This window comes from Podarcis filfolensis (assembly GCF_964270895.1).
Source record: "Podarcis filfolensis genome assembly, chromosome: 8".
Taxonomy (NCBI): domain Eukaryota; kingdom Metazoa; phylum Chordata; class Lepidosauria; order Squamata; family Lacertidae; genus Podarcis; species Podarcis filfolensis.
The window spans coordinates 19,009,573-19,025,888 of record NC_139611.1 but is presented as its reverse complement, the minus strand read 5'-3'; the positions used below and the strand labels follow the sequence as shown (position 1 = coordinate 19,025,888).

General features: G+C 48.7%; 1 protein-coding gene and 1 long non-coding RNA gene across 3 annotated transcripts in view; one reads left to right on the top strand and one right to left on the bottom strand.

The window, feature by feature from the left end:
* Positions 1-1,893: 1,893 nt before the first annotated feature.
* LOC310769591 lies at positions 1,894-4,247 on the bottom strand. Its single transcript, XR_014551713.1, has 3 exons — positions 4,150-4,247; positions 2,599-4,110; positions 1,894-1,994 (listed from the first exon to the last, which is right to left on the bottom strand). It is a non-coding gene; the product is annotated as an uncharacterized lncRNA (long non-coding RNA).
* The window catches only part of C1QTNF12 (C1q and TNF related 12), a gene marked incomplete at its 5' end in the record, with an annotated part of 37,368 nt that continues 25,208 nt past the window's right edge, over positions 4,157-16,316 (top strand). For both annotated transcript variants that reach the window (XM_083628938.1, XM_083628937.1), the window contains one exon: positions 4,157-4,345. In XM_083628938.1, coding sequence (XP_083485064.1) covers positions 4,157-4,345 — 189 coding nt within the window. The remainder of the gene's footprint in view (positions 4,346-16,316) is intronic.

Genomic DNA, 16,316 nt, shown 5'->3' with positions numbered 1-16,316 from the left:
CCATTTGGGGGGTAGAGAAAATAAAGAAACGTTACTGAACCTGGATGAGCCTGGAGAGGAGAAGACAAGGGGAGGCACGATCGCCCTCTTCTCTGTTGCCCCTTGTAGAACTCAGCAGGAGGGTGACTTAGCTCTGCCTGCCATTGCCTCTGGCGCCACCTACTGTCGGGCTCCCTGCTTTCTACCCTACCAGTCCCAATAGGCACCGGCCCTCACTGATTAAAATAGGTAGGTAGAATAGATTAAACCGTTCGCTGTCTGGAAAAGCAATCTGACCTGGGGGAACACGACATTGCCATTCCCATTTAAAGTTGTGCCCCGTTATTTCAGAGCACTGGTCCATTCAAGCCGATGTTGTTCTAGCCTAATATTGTGGGGGTGTTTTTTTGTTGTTGTTATTGCGGCATGCATTTTTGTGTTTATATTATATAGTTGTGTTTGTGTTTTTATATAGTAAACCACCCTGTGATCCTTGGATAAGGGGCAGTATAGAACTTTAATAAATAATACTAATAATAATCTCCAGGTAGGGCTGTTGCTGTTGTTGTTTAGTCGTTTAGTCGTGTCCGACTCTTCTTGACCCCATGAACCAGAGCACGCCAGGCACTCCTGTCTTCCACTGCCTCCCGCAGCTTGGTCAGACTCATGTTTGTAGCTTCGAGAACACTGTCCAACCATCTGGTCCTCTGTCGTCCCCTTCTCCTTGTGCCCTCCATCTTTCCCAACATGAGGGTCTTTTCCAGGGAGTCTTCTCTTCTCATGAGGTGGCCAAAGTATTGGAGCCTCAGCTTCAGGATCTGTCCTTCCAGTGAGCACTCAGGGCTGATTTCCTTAAGAATGGATAGGTTTGATCTTCTTGCAGTCCATGGGACTCTCAAGAGTCTCCTCCAGCACCATAATTTAAAAGCATCAATTCTTCGGATAGGGCTGACCCCTATCTGAATCTCTGGACAGCCTCTGCAGCTGTCAGTGTCAGCAACATCGAGCTGAAAAGACCAACGGTCTGGCTCAGTAGAAGGCGACTTCCTATATCTTAAGGGAAGGGGTTGTAGCTCAGTAGCAAAGCACCTGCCTTGCAGGCAGATGGTCTCAGGTTCAATCCCTGCCATCTCCAGGCAGTGCTACAAATGTCCCCTGCCTGAAATCCTGGGGGCTGCAGCCAGCCAGTGTAGACAATACAGGGCTAGTAGGACCAGTGGCCTAAGTCAGGAGAAGCCAGCTCTCTACATTCTTAAAAGGCAGGTAGCCAGCTTCATCATCATCATCATAATTTTTATTTATACCCTGCCCTCCCCAGCCAGAGCTGGGCTCAGGGTGGCTAACACCAGTAAAATTTTAGCAAAATCATAATGGGGGGGGGGAACCTCAATTTAAAATGCAATTTAAAATGCAGCCTCATTTTAAAAGTAGCCCATAGATCAAAACCATAAGGGGAGGGAAAACATAAGGGTCAAACTGAGTCCAAACCAAAGGCCAGCTCTGTTTTGCAAGCCCTGCAGAAAGATGTCAAGTCCCGCAGGGCCCTAGTCTCTTGTGACAGAGCGTTCCACCAAGTCAGGGCCAGTACTGAGAAGACCCTGGCCCTAGTTGAGACCAATCTAACCACCTTGCGACTTGGGACCTCCAAAATGTTGTCATTTGTGGACCTTAAGGTCCTCTGCGGGGCATACCAGGAGAGGCGTTCCCATAGGTACAAGGGTCTGAGGCCGCATAGGGCTTTAAAGGTCAAAACCAGCACCTTAAACCTGACCCTGTACACCCCCGGGAGCCAGCGCAGTTGGTAAAGCACTGGATGAATGTGATCCCGTGGCAAGGATCCCATAAGGAGCCTCGCCACGGCATTCTGCACCCGCTGGAGTTTCTGGGTCAGCTTCAAGGGCAGCCCCGCGCAGAATGAGTTACAATAATCAAGGCTGTTGAATAATAGAGGACAAGCCTGTTGATGGCAGAGGCAGTAAGCCAGCCCTGCTGCATTTGGGTGCCTGGGCGCCTTTCTTAAAGTCCTGCCCTTCTGTTTTTTTTTTTAAAATAATATTTATTACTTTTAAAACTTACAAGAAAGAAGAAAAGAAAAAAGACGAGAAGAAAAGACAAAAGAGAGAAAAAAAACAGTACAATACAATATATAAACAATACAAAACGCAACCTTAACACATTAAACTATACAAAACAAAACAACAACAATTTAAAAACATACATCATACCATTTCAATACTCTATCTTTCATTCCCTTGTTTCATCGACCTCCTCTCGCCTCCCTTTTTGTATTCCACTTCTATTAATTGTTTCAGCAATTCCTTTCCATCTTTCTCTATTTTTTGTCATATAAATATCTTAACATATTTTTAACCTTATTTTCCATTAATGCTAAAGTGCTTATTTATACTTAACTCCTTATAACATTTCTACTAAAGCCATAAAATTTCATTCCAACATTTTTCTAACACTCATTAATTTTACAGTATTTCTATATATAAACTTTAAACTTTTCCAATCTTCTTCCACCATCTCTTCTCCCTGGTCTCGGATTCTGCCAGTCAATTCCGTCAATTCCATATAGTTCATCAACCTGGAGATCTTCTGTCCGAGGCTCTTAACTCTAAAGTCCTGCCCTTCTGGTGCCACTGCATGAAACCTCATTGATCGCCCCTTCTGTGTTCCCAGTTCAGAGCTGGATTGCCAACATGCCAAGATCTGCCCTTGACCTCAGCGAACCCGCATCCCCCACTTTGTTAAGTCCGGCAAGGTGCTATACCTCGGATAGCTCCATTGGCAAAACGCAAGACTCTTAATCTCAGGGTTGTGGGTTCGAGTCTTGCAGAAGATTCCTGCATTGCAGGGGGTTAGACTAGATGACCCTCGTGGTCCCTTCCATCTCTTCCCAAATTCTATGAAAGCTAGCAGTGCTCCATTTATACAGCGTTCTCTGCTGAGAAGCGGTGATCCCAGTCTGAGATAATGGGGAAGAGAGTTTTTGGAAGGGGCTAGGTGGGAGGGAATGCGCAGAGAGACATTTCTGATTTAAATGCTCTTTGGCACAGAGAAAGATTCCACTTATCCAACAGTCTCCCCTTAATAGGAGTCTGAAAAGACCAGCCCCGGCAGCTCATTAGAACGTGATCCCTCCCTCTCTGGCTGGGTCTCACCTCCCTCCCTCCTTCAAGTTGATGGGAAACTCTCCCACAAAACTAGTATTTATTTGCCAAGCTACAACCAAGGAGGCTTTTGCCGGTCTGCCGCTGGCGGGAAAGGAACGGAGAGCAGACGGAAAGCGGTCGAGAGCAAAAAAAGAGAGAGGCCCAATTAGAGAGAGAACGAGGATTTGGACCCTGGTGTTTGGAGTTAACGGGATCAAGGTTGGGAAGTTTGTTTTCTTCCCTATGGAGCGGATTGCCAAATCATTCAACTACAAATTTCTGCGCCCAGAAAAAGTGAGATAGCTGACTTTGGGCACTTTGGATGCCTTTGAGAGCTTCCCAGTTCAATCGGTTTCAGCATCTGCAAACAGGATGGTTTCCCACTGGTAAGGATCAGACTTTTTTTTCTTGCTGAGTTCAAGGTGGACAGAGAGCAAAGGCTGAGTGGATGTTTTCCGTGTCAGGAGGCGAACTTTCCCAGCAAGCGGCAAAGATCAGAAATTCGTGAGGGTGCTCACCGCCCCCACCCTCAATCTGCTTTCAGTTCCTTGTGCGCATGGTTTTATTTTGCTATTTCTTCCGTTCACCTGCTGCTGACTTGAATCTAGAGGTCTGAAGACGTTTGGGTGAGGAAGGAGACTTAAATGTGAAATACTGGACAGGTGTCCGCTGAACTCCACCAGTCAGTCATATTCTGGGTTTGCGTCTTCACAAGCTGATGTTATCAAGGAGTAACTTCAAACCGTGAGTCGTTTTGGCTGTGCAAAACCATCTGTTCCAAAGGGGCATCGAATTTGCTCACCGTGATCATTCTCTGCCCACGAACGGACTGAGTTGGCAAGGCCAGGACTAAACTGCATTGCACGTTTGGTTTTTTAAGAGGCGAAAGGAAGCAAACCACGTTTCTCTCCGAAGACTCACAGGCATTTTGATTTTCCTCTCTGGAGAGTGTTCTCTCTCTCTCTCTCTCTCTCTCTCTCTCTCTCTCTCTCTCTCTCTCTCGTCTTTCCACTTGAAAGATGTCCGGCAAAGCCAAGATAAAATGTTGGACTTGGATAGTTTTGGCAGCCTTGGTGTGCCAAGAGTTTTCCCACATCCGAGTCGCGGTGGCCAAGAAAGAGAGAAAGAAGCCGAAGGAGCCTAATCAGTACACAGAGCCTTTCAATGGGACTCTTTCCAACAGCGAAGAACTCAACACGCACTCCAAGGTAGCTATCCAAATATATATGCCTGTTCTCACCTCCTCTTTTCAGTCAATCCTCAAGCATCAGGTGGGGTGTGTGTGTGGAATCTCTTTTTAAAAATATCTTTTTCATCCATGTGACAGCACAGTTGGATTCCCATTTTACAGATGGGGAAAACTGAGGATGACATAAAGTTAGGTGCCAAGGCACAGAACCTAAACACAGGCAGGGTTAAGAAGAGATAATTTCATTTCCATGCCAATCAAGTTTGACAATAGCTCTGTTTGCTGAAGGTTGTTCTTTAAATGCATGAAAAATTCTCACTTTTTTCCCCGGTGTGCACTTTCTGAAAAATTATGCATTTTGTATGCCTTCGCTACTTAAGGATCACACCGCTTTGTAGGTGTTTTTCCACCACAAAATGCCATTTTTAAAAAAAAAATGGAATTGGAAGAAGCACGCAACCCATTTTGTTAACTCTGTTCTGATCAGTTTGTGAATTAGGTCAGAGCTCAGTTTGCTTTAAAATGGGAAACAGATAAAACTCCCCTCTATCCCAATCCAGGAGGCAGTGATGGCTGCTGATTGAATTGCATGGCTTTAAAATAAGGCTGCCGGCTGTTGCTGTGACTCCAATGCCCATCATCCCCAACCAACATGGCCAATGGTCAGGGATGATGGGAACTGTAGTCTCAACAACAACCAGAGTGCAACAGGTTCCCCTGTCAGTGTTGAGGTCAGAGATATGGGTGCCTAACAGCTGTGTCCAGCTAAGTTCTACTCAGAACAGGCCCATTGAAATGAATGGACCTGGGTTAGTCATGTCCATTAACTTCAGTGGGTCTATTTTGAGTAGGTCTAGCTTTGGAGCCAACTCTACGGGAGCAAAGAGCACAGCCTCATTTTCCGAGGTGATTTTTGGATGTCAGGAGATGGTGTCCCCATCATACCCAGCTCATGGGCTTCCCAGAGATAATCCAATTTATAGGGATGGGTGAGCTTGTCGATTGTGATTTTGCCCATTTTTGTTTCTCCCGGGTTCTCATTTTTCCAATCTTTAGTTCAGTTCTTCACATTTTTCACATCCGTTTGGGATTATCACCATATTTTTCACTCTGTAAGACGTACCAGACCATAAGACGCACATAGTTTTTGGAGGAGGAAAACAAGAAAAAAAAAATTCTGAATCTTAGAAGCCAGAACAGCAAGAGGGATCTCTGCGCAGTGAAAGCAGCAATCCCTCTTGCTGTTCTGGCTTCTGGGATAGCTGTGCAGCCTGCATTCGCTCCATAAGAGACACACACATTTCCCCTTACTTTTTAGGAGGGAAAAAGTGAATCTTATAGAGCAAAAAATACGGTATCCCCTTAATCCTAATGGTTCTCTGCAATCAGGCAACTTGGCCCGATCCTACAATACTGTGCTTATATCCATCTTCTAATTCTGTAGGAGCAGAAAGCACTCTGAGTTGCATCTGCTGTTAGCCTTCCTTAGATCTAACTCCGAGTACAGTTTAGTTAGCCCCAAAGCTTGTGTGATTCTCATCCAACGCACCTTGTTTTCAAGATGCATGCCCCTTCTCCAGGGATCTGAGTGGCTAGGCTGCCTTTGTGGCCTTTTCTCTCTTTTTTTTAAGTGTAGAGATGAAGCGAAATGTGGTTAAGGATTGGTGGGGAGAGAGGATCCAATGGAGGTTTAGAAAAGTGTGCAAAGACCAGAGAAATGAGAAACTCTCTCCCTTCTCCCCTCGGAGAAGCAGGTTGGCGGCAGGTTCAGGACAGGCAAAAAGCCTTTCGTGTGATTGCCGCAACACATAGTTGACCTGCGGAACTCACTGCCACAGGAGGCAGTGATTGCCACCAACTTGAATGGCTTTGAAAGAGGATTAGGGAAACTCCTGGGTGATAAGGCTATCAATGGCTACTAGCCATGAAGGCTACGGTCTACCTCTGAAGTGTAGTTGGTGGGAATCACAAGAGGGGAGAATTGCTCTTGCACTCAGGTCCTGCTTGCATGCGTCCCATTGGGGCATCTGGTTGGCCGCTGTGAGAACAGGATGCTGGGCTAGGTGGGCCACGGGCCTGATCCAGCACTGCTCTTCTTCATTAAGCTTGTGTGGTCATGCTCAGTCGCTTGGGCAAGAGAAGCCCCTTGTTTCTACCATGCCTTGGTCCAGTATACCCGAAGGAGCATCTCCACCCCCATCATTATGCCTGGATGCTGAGGTCCAGTGCCGAGGGCCTTCTGGTGGTTCCCTCACTGCAAGAAGCAAAGCTACAGGGAACCAGGCAGAGGGCCTTCTTGGTAGTGGCACCCGCCCTGTGGAACGCCCTCCCATCAGATGTCAAAGAGATAAACAACTACCTGACATTTAGAAGACATCTGAAGGCAGCCCTGTTCAGGGAAGTTTTTAATGTGTGACATTTTAATGTATTTTTAATCTTTGTTGGAAGCCGCCCAGATGGGCGGGGTACAAATAATAAATAATAATAATAATAATAATAATAATAATTATTATTATTATTATTATTAGTTTCCCAAAAGCATCTGTTGCAAAACAGGGATGTTGGGTTTGTTGGGCTCTCTTGCAATCCGTCATGTTTTCTCCCTTGTACTCCTACACAAGGTTTGCCTCTGCACTGTTTCAACCTCACAACAACCCTGGGAGGTAGGCTAGGCTGAGAGGGAGAGAGGCATGCCGCAGGTCACCTAGTGAGCCTCATGGTTGGATTTGAACCAGGTCTGCATCTGACACTCTGACCCTTAACTCTGTCCTGTTTCCTGTTTACTGCTCTATTTGAGCAAAGGCAGTTTTTATATTGGGGATGTAGGTAGCTGCTTTATAACGCCTTGGAATATTCGCCCTGTTTCGCTCAGTATTCCCTGCTTGGATCAGTGATGGTTGGTGCCCTTTGGGGCTGATGGGGCAGAAGCCAGGGAGCCCAACAGTAGGTGGCGCCAAAACCAATGGCAGGCAGAGTCAGGTCATTCTAGATTCATCCCTATCCTCCACCTTCCTGCTGAGTTCTACTAAGGAGGAGGAAGCTGGCAGCCAGAGCCTCCCCCGTGCTCTGGATGGCCGTGAAAAGGCAGGCAGGTGGCAGCAGGCCGAGGGCAGACTGAAGTTGGTGGGGCAGTGCCCCATCTGCACCAAGGAACCAGCTTCTACTACAACTCCCATCCTCCCGGCTGTCAGTTTAGCAACATCTGGAGGGCCAAAGTCTCCCCACATCTGGTCTATGTAGCCTGCCACCATCAGCTCCGACAGACTCTGGGCTGGGTGATACAGCGCTATATGACTGAAAACTGGTTTGAAGTCCATATCGTCATATTGGTTTCATAATTTCTGACCTGGCAATATATCGCAAATCGTGATGTGTGTGTATTATGCAGAAATCACAACGCAGGGAAAAATGTGAGGCCAGCCACTGCCTCTGCGTAGTGCCATCCTTGTTTCAGACATCATTATATATATTGATGTATCGCGACGTTTATCTGGCGATATATCGCAATTTTGAAAACCTGCTATTGCCCAGCCCTACTCCAGGGTATTGACCAGGGAAGGGTCTGTCTCCCTTCACTTGTTACTGGAGAGGCCAAGGACTGAACCTGGGACTGTCTGCTTAACTCAGTGGCTCGAGCACCTGCAGGTTCAATCCCCAACTGGCATTTTCAGGTAGGGCTGGGAGAGACTCCCTGCCTGAAACCCTGGGGATTTGCTGCCGGTCAGTGTAGGCACCACTGAGCTGGATGGAGCAATGGCCTCATTCAATATAAAGCAGCTTCTTCTGTTCCTATATCTTAAGAGAAGAACTGCACTGGCATCTCCAGGTAGGGCTGCCTGAAACCCTGGGGAGCTGCTGCTTGTCCATTTAGACAACTGAGATGACAATGGAGTAGACAATTGAGCGAGATGGACCAATGCCCTGACTCTGTATAAGGTGCCAAAAACAGGTTCTCTAACCGCTGGGCAGTGACACGGGTGGCGCTGTGGGTTAAACCACAGAGCCTAGGACTTGCCAGTCAGAAGGTCGGCGGTTCGAATCCCCACGACGGGGTGAGCTCCCGTTGCTCGGTCCCTGCTCCTGCCAACCTAGCAGTTCGAAAGCACGTCAAAGTGCAAGTAGAGAAATAGGTACCGCTTTGGCAGGAAGGTAAACGGCGTTTCCATGCGCTGCTCTGGTTCACCAGAAGCGGCTTAGTCATGCTGGCCACATGACCCGGAAGCTGTACGCCGGCTCCCTCGGCCAGTAAAGCGAGATGAGCGCCGCAACCCCAGAGTCGGTCACGACTGGACCTAATGGTCAGGGGTCCCTTTACCTTTTTAACCGCTGGGCAACATTGCTGCAGGAGGAGCCTCTGCACCTTCTGTTGCCACTATTGCAATGGAAGCCGCAGCCTGCCTTCACAGCACCCTGGAGCTGGCCACGCAGAGGCGTCTGCCACTCAACAGTGAGGGCTGCGGCCCCGGGAACCATGTAGGCTTGCCTTGCCTGCAGGCGGCGGGCGGCGCAATGGGTAATCTGTGGCGCCGAGGGGCGTGACCGCCAAGCTGCAACACTTAATACCCCTTATAGACGCTTTGTTCCTCTTCAGGCTTAAGAAATATATACACACACACTCATACGCACACACTGGGAAGTGTCATTCCCGTAATCTGTGGATGTCTGTGCAGGGGCTTAGCAGCCGGCAATTTAGCCCATTGTGGTTAATTAGCTAATAGGAGCTAATTACCCTCTTGCGGGTGGGGAAAAGGAGAGAGATTTACCCTCCAGACAAGAGCTCAGAGACAATTGCTTCTCCTATATCTGGGCAATTAGGAGTGTGTGCCAATTAGTTGGGAAAGACTGTTGCTTGATGGCACGGCGAACGCGGCCCTTTATTTAGTCTGAATCCGCCGGTTCGTTTTTCTGGTTTTTGTCTGAGCTGTTGGGTTTCCTGGAAGGGAGCTTGTTTGTCAAGGAAGAGGCTCTGTGGTCGTGGGTGGGGGAGATGCGCTGGCTGGCTGCTCCGCAGGCCCAGGCACAATCTCTTTTTGGAAAGATGGCCTGCCTTGTATCGAACGCTGGGTTTTGGCTGAGATCTATGGGTGGGGACCCTAGAACTCTCAAGATCTTGTAGGACTCCATCAGCCCAAGCCAGCATAGCCAATGGAGCAGTGGTTGAACCGTATTTTTGTACTCCAGCTCTCCTCAGCCTCAGTCAACCTGGCCTCCGGCCCAAAGGATGATGGGAGTTGGAGTCCCACCACATCTGCAGAGCATCGGGTTCCCTGGTGCCTGATGTAAGCAGGGAAGCGTTCCATTGCCTTGTCTCTGTGGGATCTGACCTGTGGTGGACCTTTTAACTCGCACATGGTCTAATGCTGCTGTTGAGTGATTATTGATCAGAAAGTGGTGGCCTCACCTTCATTTGAGGTTTTTAAGCAGAGGTTGATCTGTCGGGGATTCTTCAACTGCGATTCCTGCATTGCCGGGGGTTGCCCTAGATGACCCTCCCAGTCCCTTCCAACTCTACAATTCCATGATTTTATGATTCTATGTGAGTGGAAGTTTGTGTGTGTGTGATCCCAGAACGTATTGGCCTGAGGAAGTGCCCACATGACCTAGATCCATTATATTCAGTGGTCCAGGAGATCTTTCCAACATTGTAGGGCCTTCGCTTAATAGCTGAGCACATGCTTTGCGTGCAGAAGGTCCCAGTTTGACCCTCAACATCTCCAAGTAGGGCTGGGAACATCCACCGCCTAATACCCAGGGGTGCTGCTGCCAGTTTACACAGTACAGAACTAGGTGGACTGAAGACTCTTGACTTCAGTAGACACCACTCCTCAAGATGGAACAATGGGCTGACTCTGCCTAAACCAGTTCCCTATGGTCCCATGTCCCAAGGGAAGGGCCAATATCTCCATGGTAGAGCTCCTGTTCCTGGGGAACTGCTGCTGGTCAGATGGTGAACCTGTGGCCCTCCAGATATTGCTGGACTCAGCCATTGGCCAACCGTCTGGAATGATGGGAAGTTGTAGTTTAACCGTGTTGTAAGACTCTAGCTCCCTTCAGCCTCAGCCAGGGATGATGGGAGTTGTAGTCCAACAACATCTGAAGGGTCAATCATTTCCTACACCTGGATTAGTTGACTAGCCGTGATGGTGGCCGTGTAGCCTACTTTACAGCGGAGACTCCTCTATTTGAAGGGTTGCCTGGCAGAAGTCTAGTTCAAAGATAAAGGATACTAATAAGAGAGAGCCACCCAGATCCTGGATGGCCAAACTGAGCAGTCACACCCTTCACCTGCTCACAGCCTCCCCCACGACAGTTGCATTTTCTGTTTAAAACTATAGCAGCAATTTCTAAGTTTGCACCTATGTATATAAAAGAGTGTGTGCTGCGGATACAAATCTGCGTTCCTTTTCGTTGCTGCGTTCCCTCTTTCTCTGGTGATGCAACAGAGGTTGTCCAACTTGCACACCCAATTTTGCGATTCTCTGTACTCGGCCTTTCTCAGCCTCACTTTTCCTGGGCTGTAGAATGGGATTAAAAATGGATGGATTTCTGAAGGTTCTTGCGTGAATCAGAGAGAGCTGGAAGAGAGAGTGGGCTGTCAGCTCATCCCCTTGTGGTAGTTCATGTGCTAGATGGAATTATATATATTTTTGAAAAGTCTGTTCGACAAATGCGTGGAAGGGTATGTTTGTATGCTAAGCTTCAGAAGAGCCCTGTTAGAAGAGATCTGTTAGATCTCAACTGCCAATGGGCCCGGAGGCTTGAATCCTATCTACAAACAGCAAAATCATTCCCCAAGTGTCAGCATTTTTATAGAGCCCAAGCCCTGCAGAATTCGCACACAGGACGGAGGCAGCAACAGATTAGTGGTTCGTGGAAGTTTATGTAAATTAAGTGGGGGAACAGACCCCAAAACAACCCAGTGAGGACTGAGCATGCCCAGAGGCCATGACTAATGCCTAGTTGCTTGGAACCCTTAAGAGAAGCATTCCACGCTGCAAGACTTTGTTGCAGACTCCACTTTTAATTATCATGGCCAATAGTCTGCAACAGATCTATCCTTCATCTGTCTTTGAGCCATTGCTATTATCCCATGGCAAGGAATCACATTGTCAGTGCATTATAATTAGTACATTATAAACAGGATGCAACCTAAGATGTATCAGTCTAAACATCAAAGAGAGAGGTCTGCGTAGAGGGAGCGGGGAGCAGTGTCCCATTATTATTATTACTATTATTATTATTATTACTTTTCCCCAGACTGGGACTCAAGGCGACTTACAAAAATTAAGGCAACACTAATAAAATACAGAAAACTAAAATCCAATAGCTAAGAAGTAATTAAATGATAGAATTAAAACAATATAAAAACCAATCTATTAAAATGCAGATGGCAAAAGCAGTGCAGCACTCTTAAAAGCCTTTAAAGCAGTCAGCTCCCCAAGGCCTGCTGGAATACAACAGTCTTCACCTTTGCTGGTGGAAGGACAACAAGGGGGGAGCCAGTCTAGCTTCTCTAGGGAGGGAGTTCCAAAGTCTGGGAGCCACCACTAAGAAGGCCCTCTCCTGCATCCCCATCATACCTGCGAGGGTGGCAGGACCAAGAGAAGGCTCTCTCCCAAGGATCTCAGAGCTTGGGTAGGTTTGCATGGGAGAATAAAGGTAAAGGTAAAGGGACCCCTGACCATTAGGTCCAGTCGTGGCTGACTCTGGGGTTGCGGCGCTCATCTCGCTTTATTGGCCAAGGGAGCCGGCGTACAGCTTCCGGGTCATGTGGCCAGCATGACTAAGCCGCTTCTGGCGAACCAGAGCAGCGCACGGAAATGCCATTTACCTTCCCGCCGGAGCGGTACCTATTTATCTACTTGCACTTTGACATACTTTCGAACTGCTAGGTTGGCAGGAGCTGGAACGGAGCAATGGGAGCTCACCCCGTCGCGGGGATTCGAACCGCCGAGCTTCTGCTCGGCAAGTCCTAGGCTCTGTGGTTTAAGCCACAGTGCCACCCGCGTCCCATAGCCAGTTGTAACCACGAGGTCGTGGGGTTCCTATGACCAACCCTGATCAACCGTCTGGCTGCAGTTCTTTGGACCTTCTGAAGTTTCTGAGCACGTCTCCAAGGCAGCCCCTCTGTGCGCGGCAATCTGTTCAGTCTACTGGACCAGCCTCTGGTGCGGCCGTGGGTCCACCCCCCTGCTTTGGCTTCTTGCTCGCCGCGGTGGCTCAACCACCCCATCTCGGCTGCAGGCATCTCCCTTCAGCTGCCGGAGCCTGCCTTTGCCAAGACGAACAGAGCGCGGCTTACACGCTCATTCTCGGGATTGCTCATGCATGCCATAGTAATTAAATAATAATACCACAAGGACAGAACATTCATTTTAGCTGTCAGTCACGCCGGCTGGCGGTGGGGAAAGCAGGGAGCGCCCGGCCTGCCTCTCTCTGAGAGGGATTTGTAACTCAAGGAAGCCAGCGGCGGTGGCCAGGCCTGCGTGGCTTCTCTTTGCGGCTGGTGCGAGGCGGCTGCAGAAGAGAGCCGTCGGGACTGCTCTCTGGCACGAGGCTCTGTTTGCAGCCTTTCCCACGCTTGTGCGATTGCAGAGCGCAGCCCGAAAGCTCATCAGGAAAAGATATATTATTATTACAGTGGTACCTCAGGTTACATACGCTTCAGGTTACAGACTCCGCTAACCCAGAAATAGTACCTCGGGTTAAGAACTTTGCTTCAGGATGAGAACAGAAATTGTGTTCCAGCGGCACGGCGGCAGCAAGAGGCCCCATTAGCTAAAGTGGTGCTTCAGGTTAAGAACAGTTTCAGGTTAAGAACGGACCTCCGGAACGAATTAATTTCTTAACCCGAGGTACCACTGTACTATTATTTTGGTGGTGCTCTTTGTACAAACTCGCAGATAAAAAGGTAAAGGGACCCCTGACCATTAGGTTCCATTAGGTTCTGGGGTTACGGCGCTCATCTCGCTTTACTGGCCGAGGGAGCTGGCGTACAGCTTCCGGGCCATGTGGCCAGCATGACTAAGCCGCTTCTGGTGAACCAGAGCAGCACATGGAAACGCCGTTTACCTTCCTGCCGGAGCGGTACCTATTTAACCGCTGACCTTCTGATCAGCAAGCCCTAGTCTCAGTGGCATAAGAAGCTGTCTTGTGCATTGCAGGGGCCAGAGCAAGTCAATATGAAGGGAGGTTGGGACATTTTGCATCGCAGAGGGTTGGACCAGATGACCAGATGATTGAGGCGTGTACAGTGGTACCTCAGGTTACATACGCTTCAGGTTACAGACGGTTCAGGTTACAGACTCCGCTAACCCAGAAATATTACCCCGGGTTAAGAACTTTGCTTCAGGATGAGAACAGAAATCGCGTGGCGGCGGCAGGGCGGCAGCAGGAGGCCCCATTAGCTAAAGTGGTGCTTCAGATTAAGAACAGTTTCAGGTTAAGAATGGACCTCCAGAACGAATTAAGTACGTAACCAGAGGTACCACTGTAATATAATGCATGCACAGTGTGGAGAAAGTGAACAGGGAAATCTTTTTTCCTCCCTCTCTCTCATAATGCCAGAACTCGTGGACAATCCAGTGAAGCTGAATATTGAACGATTCAGGATAGATAAAACATGATCCAGCCGTAGGGCTCCTCTTTATGTCCTGATGAGTGAGATGGACTTCGCAGCCATACTGCAATCTGCTGGCGAACATCTCCCTATTCAAAGATAGTCAATCATGGAAGCTGGGGAGGAGTATATTGTTGTTCGATGAACACAAGCCCAAAGTCCTCCAGTAGAAGAGCAGAGCCTGAAACATGTCTTTGAGCAGTGCCATTTTTCTAGAAAAAAGAGGTGCCATTGTTCTCTTATCATGGCAATGGCGCCCAGCTGAGAGGTGCCGGAATTGAGTTCCCGTGAGTTCCAGCCAGGAGTGCCAACTTGAATAAAATATTGGGGGGGGGGAGGTAAGCCCCCACACTGCATAATCAATCACATGACGCAGTGCACGCACACCGTTTTAACGGCAGTGCCCATCAACTTTGGGGGGACGGCCCCCTCGGCCCCTGCGAGTTGGCTCCTATGGTTCAGGCTGAAAAAAAGTCCTGCCTTTGAGTGACGGTGGGGAGCCTCAGGTCTGGGGGTCAGATGTAGCCCTCTGGGGTTCTTATCTGGCTCCTGGATCTCTCCCCAGACTACACCCCTCACCAGCCCTGCTTTGCATCTTCCTTGAGTGTTTTTGCCTGGCTGGATCATGCCTTTTTGCTTGCCTAGATGGAGGAGAGACAGGGCTGTGCCACTGTGTGTGGAAACTCTCCTACTGAATGAAGGTAAAATTTGCATTCTAGGCCCCACCCACATTCATTTCTTGGCCACGCCCACCCTTGGCATGCGTCCCTGGGTAGGTTACCCAGAAGGGAATGTGGCATTCGGGCTGAAAAAACCCTGGTTTTGAGGATAGGCCTTTGGTGGGAGAGAAAATAGCGAACTTGAAATCTGAGAGGTCACGCGAGGCTCAGAGAAACCCAAGGATTTGTGGAAGAAGGGTGGGTGGGGAGCTCTGAGGAAGGAGACTCCCCCCCCCCTTTTAAAAAAGCAGTCCAGTATTGGATCAAGCATGTTCAAGTGGGCACAGAATGCTGACTATCGGGGGGGTTAAAACGAAAAACTAGGGCAGGAACGGAACGGGGTGTCCAGGGAAACAATGCAGAGCTGGCCGTTGGGAAGCCTGAACAAGGCAACATTTTCCCTGGAGCCTCTACCTGTGCCCTCTTGAATTTTTGTGGGTGCATTCGAGGCAGGAGAAGTTGCTCAAGAAGCATTCCTCCTGTGCGCCCCCCCTCCCAAGAAGTTTGTTTCATCGGCAGCAATTTGGGATCCCGTAAAACACTTGATTCCTGATCCCGTTCTTGGGATGTCTGCTTGACCCGAGGGCATGCTTGACAGATCTAACATTGACACTAATTACTCAATTACCATGGAATGCGTCAAGGCTTTGCTGGAAATGACTCAGGCAGCCCCTTCCCTTGGCTCGCAAGGCAGACAGCTGCTATTCCGCAAGCCCCCACCTGGGGCAAGAGAGGAGGGTGCTGAGTGAGCCAGGGCTCTCCAATGGGTAGCTCTTGGGCCTGATCTGGCCCCAGGGGTTGCTAGGACATATGTTATGTAGCTGTAAAAAAAGGGTGGGGGGGACCTGACACTTTCATCCAGTGGTGGCTGGTGCCTGCTGGGATTGGTGGGGTTCCCTCCTCCTCCTCCTCCTCCTCCTCCTTGCTGAGTTCTACAAGGGCAACACCGAGACTAAGGAGGAGGAAGCTGGCCGCCAGAGCTCTTCTCTTGGCCATTAGGAGACCATGCAAACTGCAGCATGACGACAACCTTACCTTTTTATGTATATAGGAAGATAATAATAATAGGTGGTATCCAACTGAGTCTTATACAGAATAAACCAGTCTAAACTAATGTACATAAGTTACTCATGCCCATTCCATTTATTTCAATGGATCTACTCTAAGTAGGACTAACACTGGATGTAACATAATAATAAATAAAGAAGATAAGGGACATGCAGCTGATAGAAAACTCCTAGAAAGGGATTTTCTGATTCAGCTTCTAAATAGTAAGCTGATACTGAACTGAGCCCTTTGCTGAGTGGAGGGGACCCTCAGAGGAACTCTTTAAGTTTCCCCAACCATCCGGTAATTCTGGTTTGGGTGTCTCTGATTTCCTGATTTATTTTTTTCCTTTCTTTTTGCCAACACCCTAATCTGAGAGGGATCCACCCCCCCATCCAAGCCCCCTCCCTTAGATAAATCCCGACGTGTGCCAATATGCATTCTTGTTTTCAAATTTTGATACATTCTTTCCAGCATCCTCTCCCCACCCCCCCTTGCTTTCATTAAAAAGCCCCAGATTCCAAGAGGTGATTCATTGAAGCTCCTGAGCTGACAGTTCATTCATTGGCGGGGCTCGTGACTCCCGGGCTTGTCTTCTTCTTCTC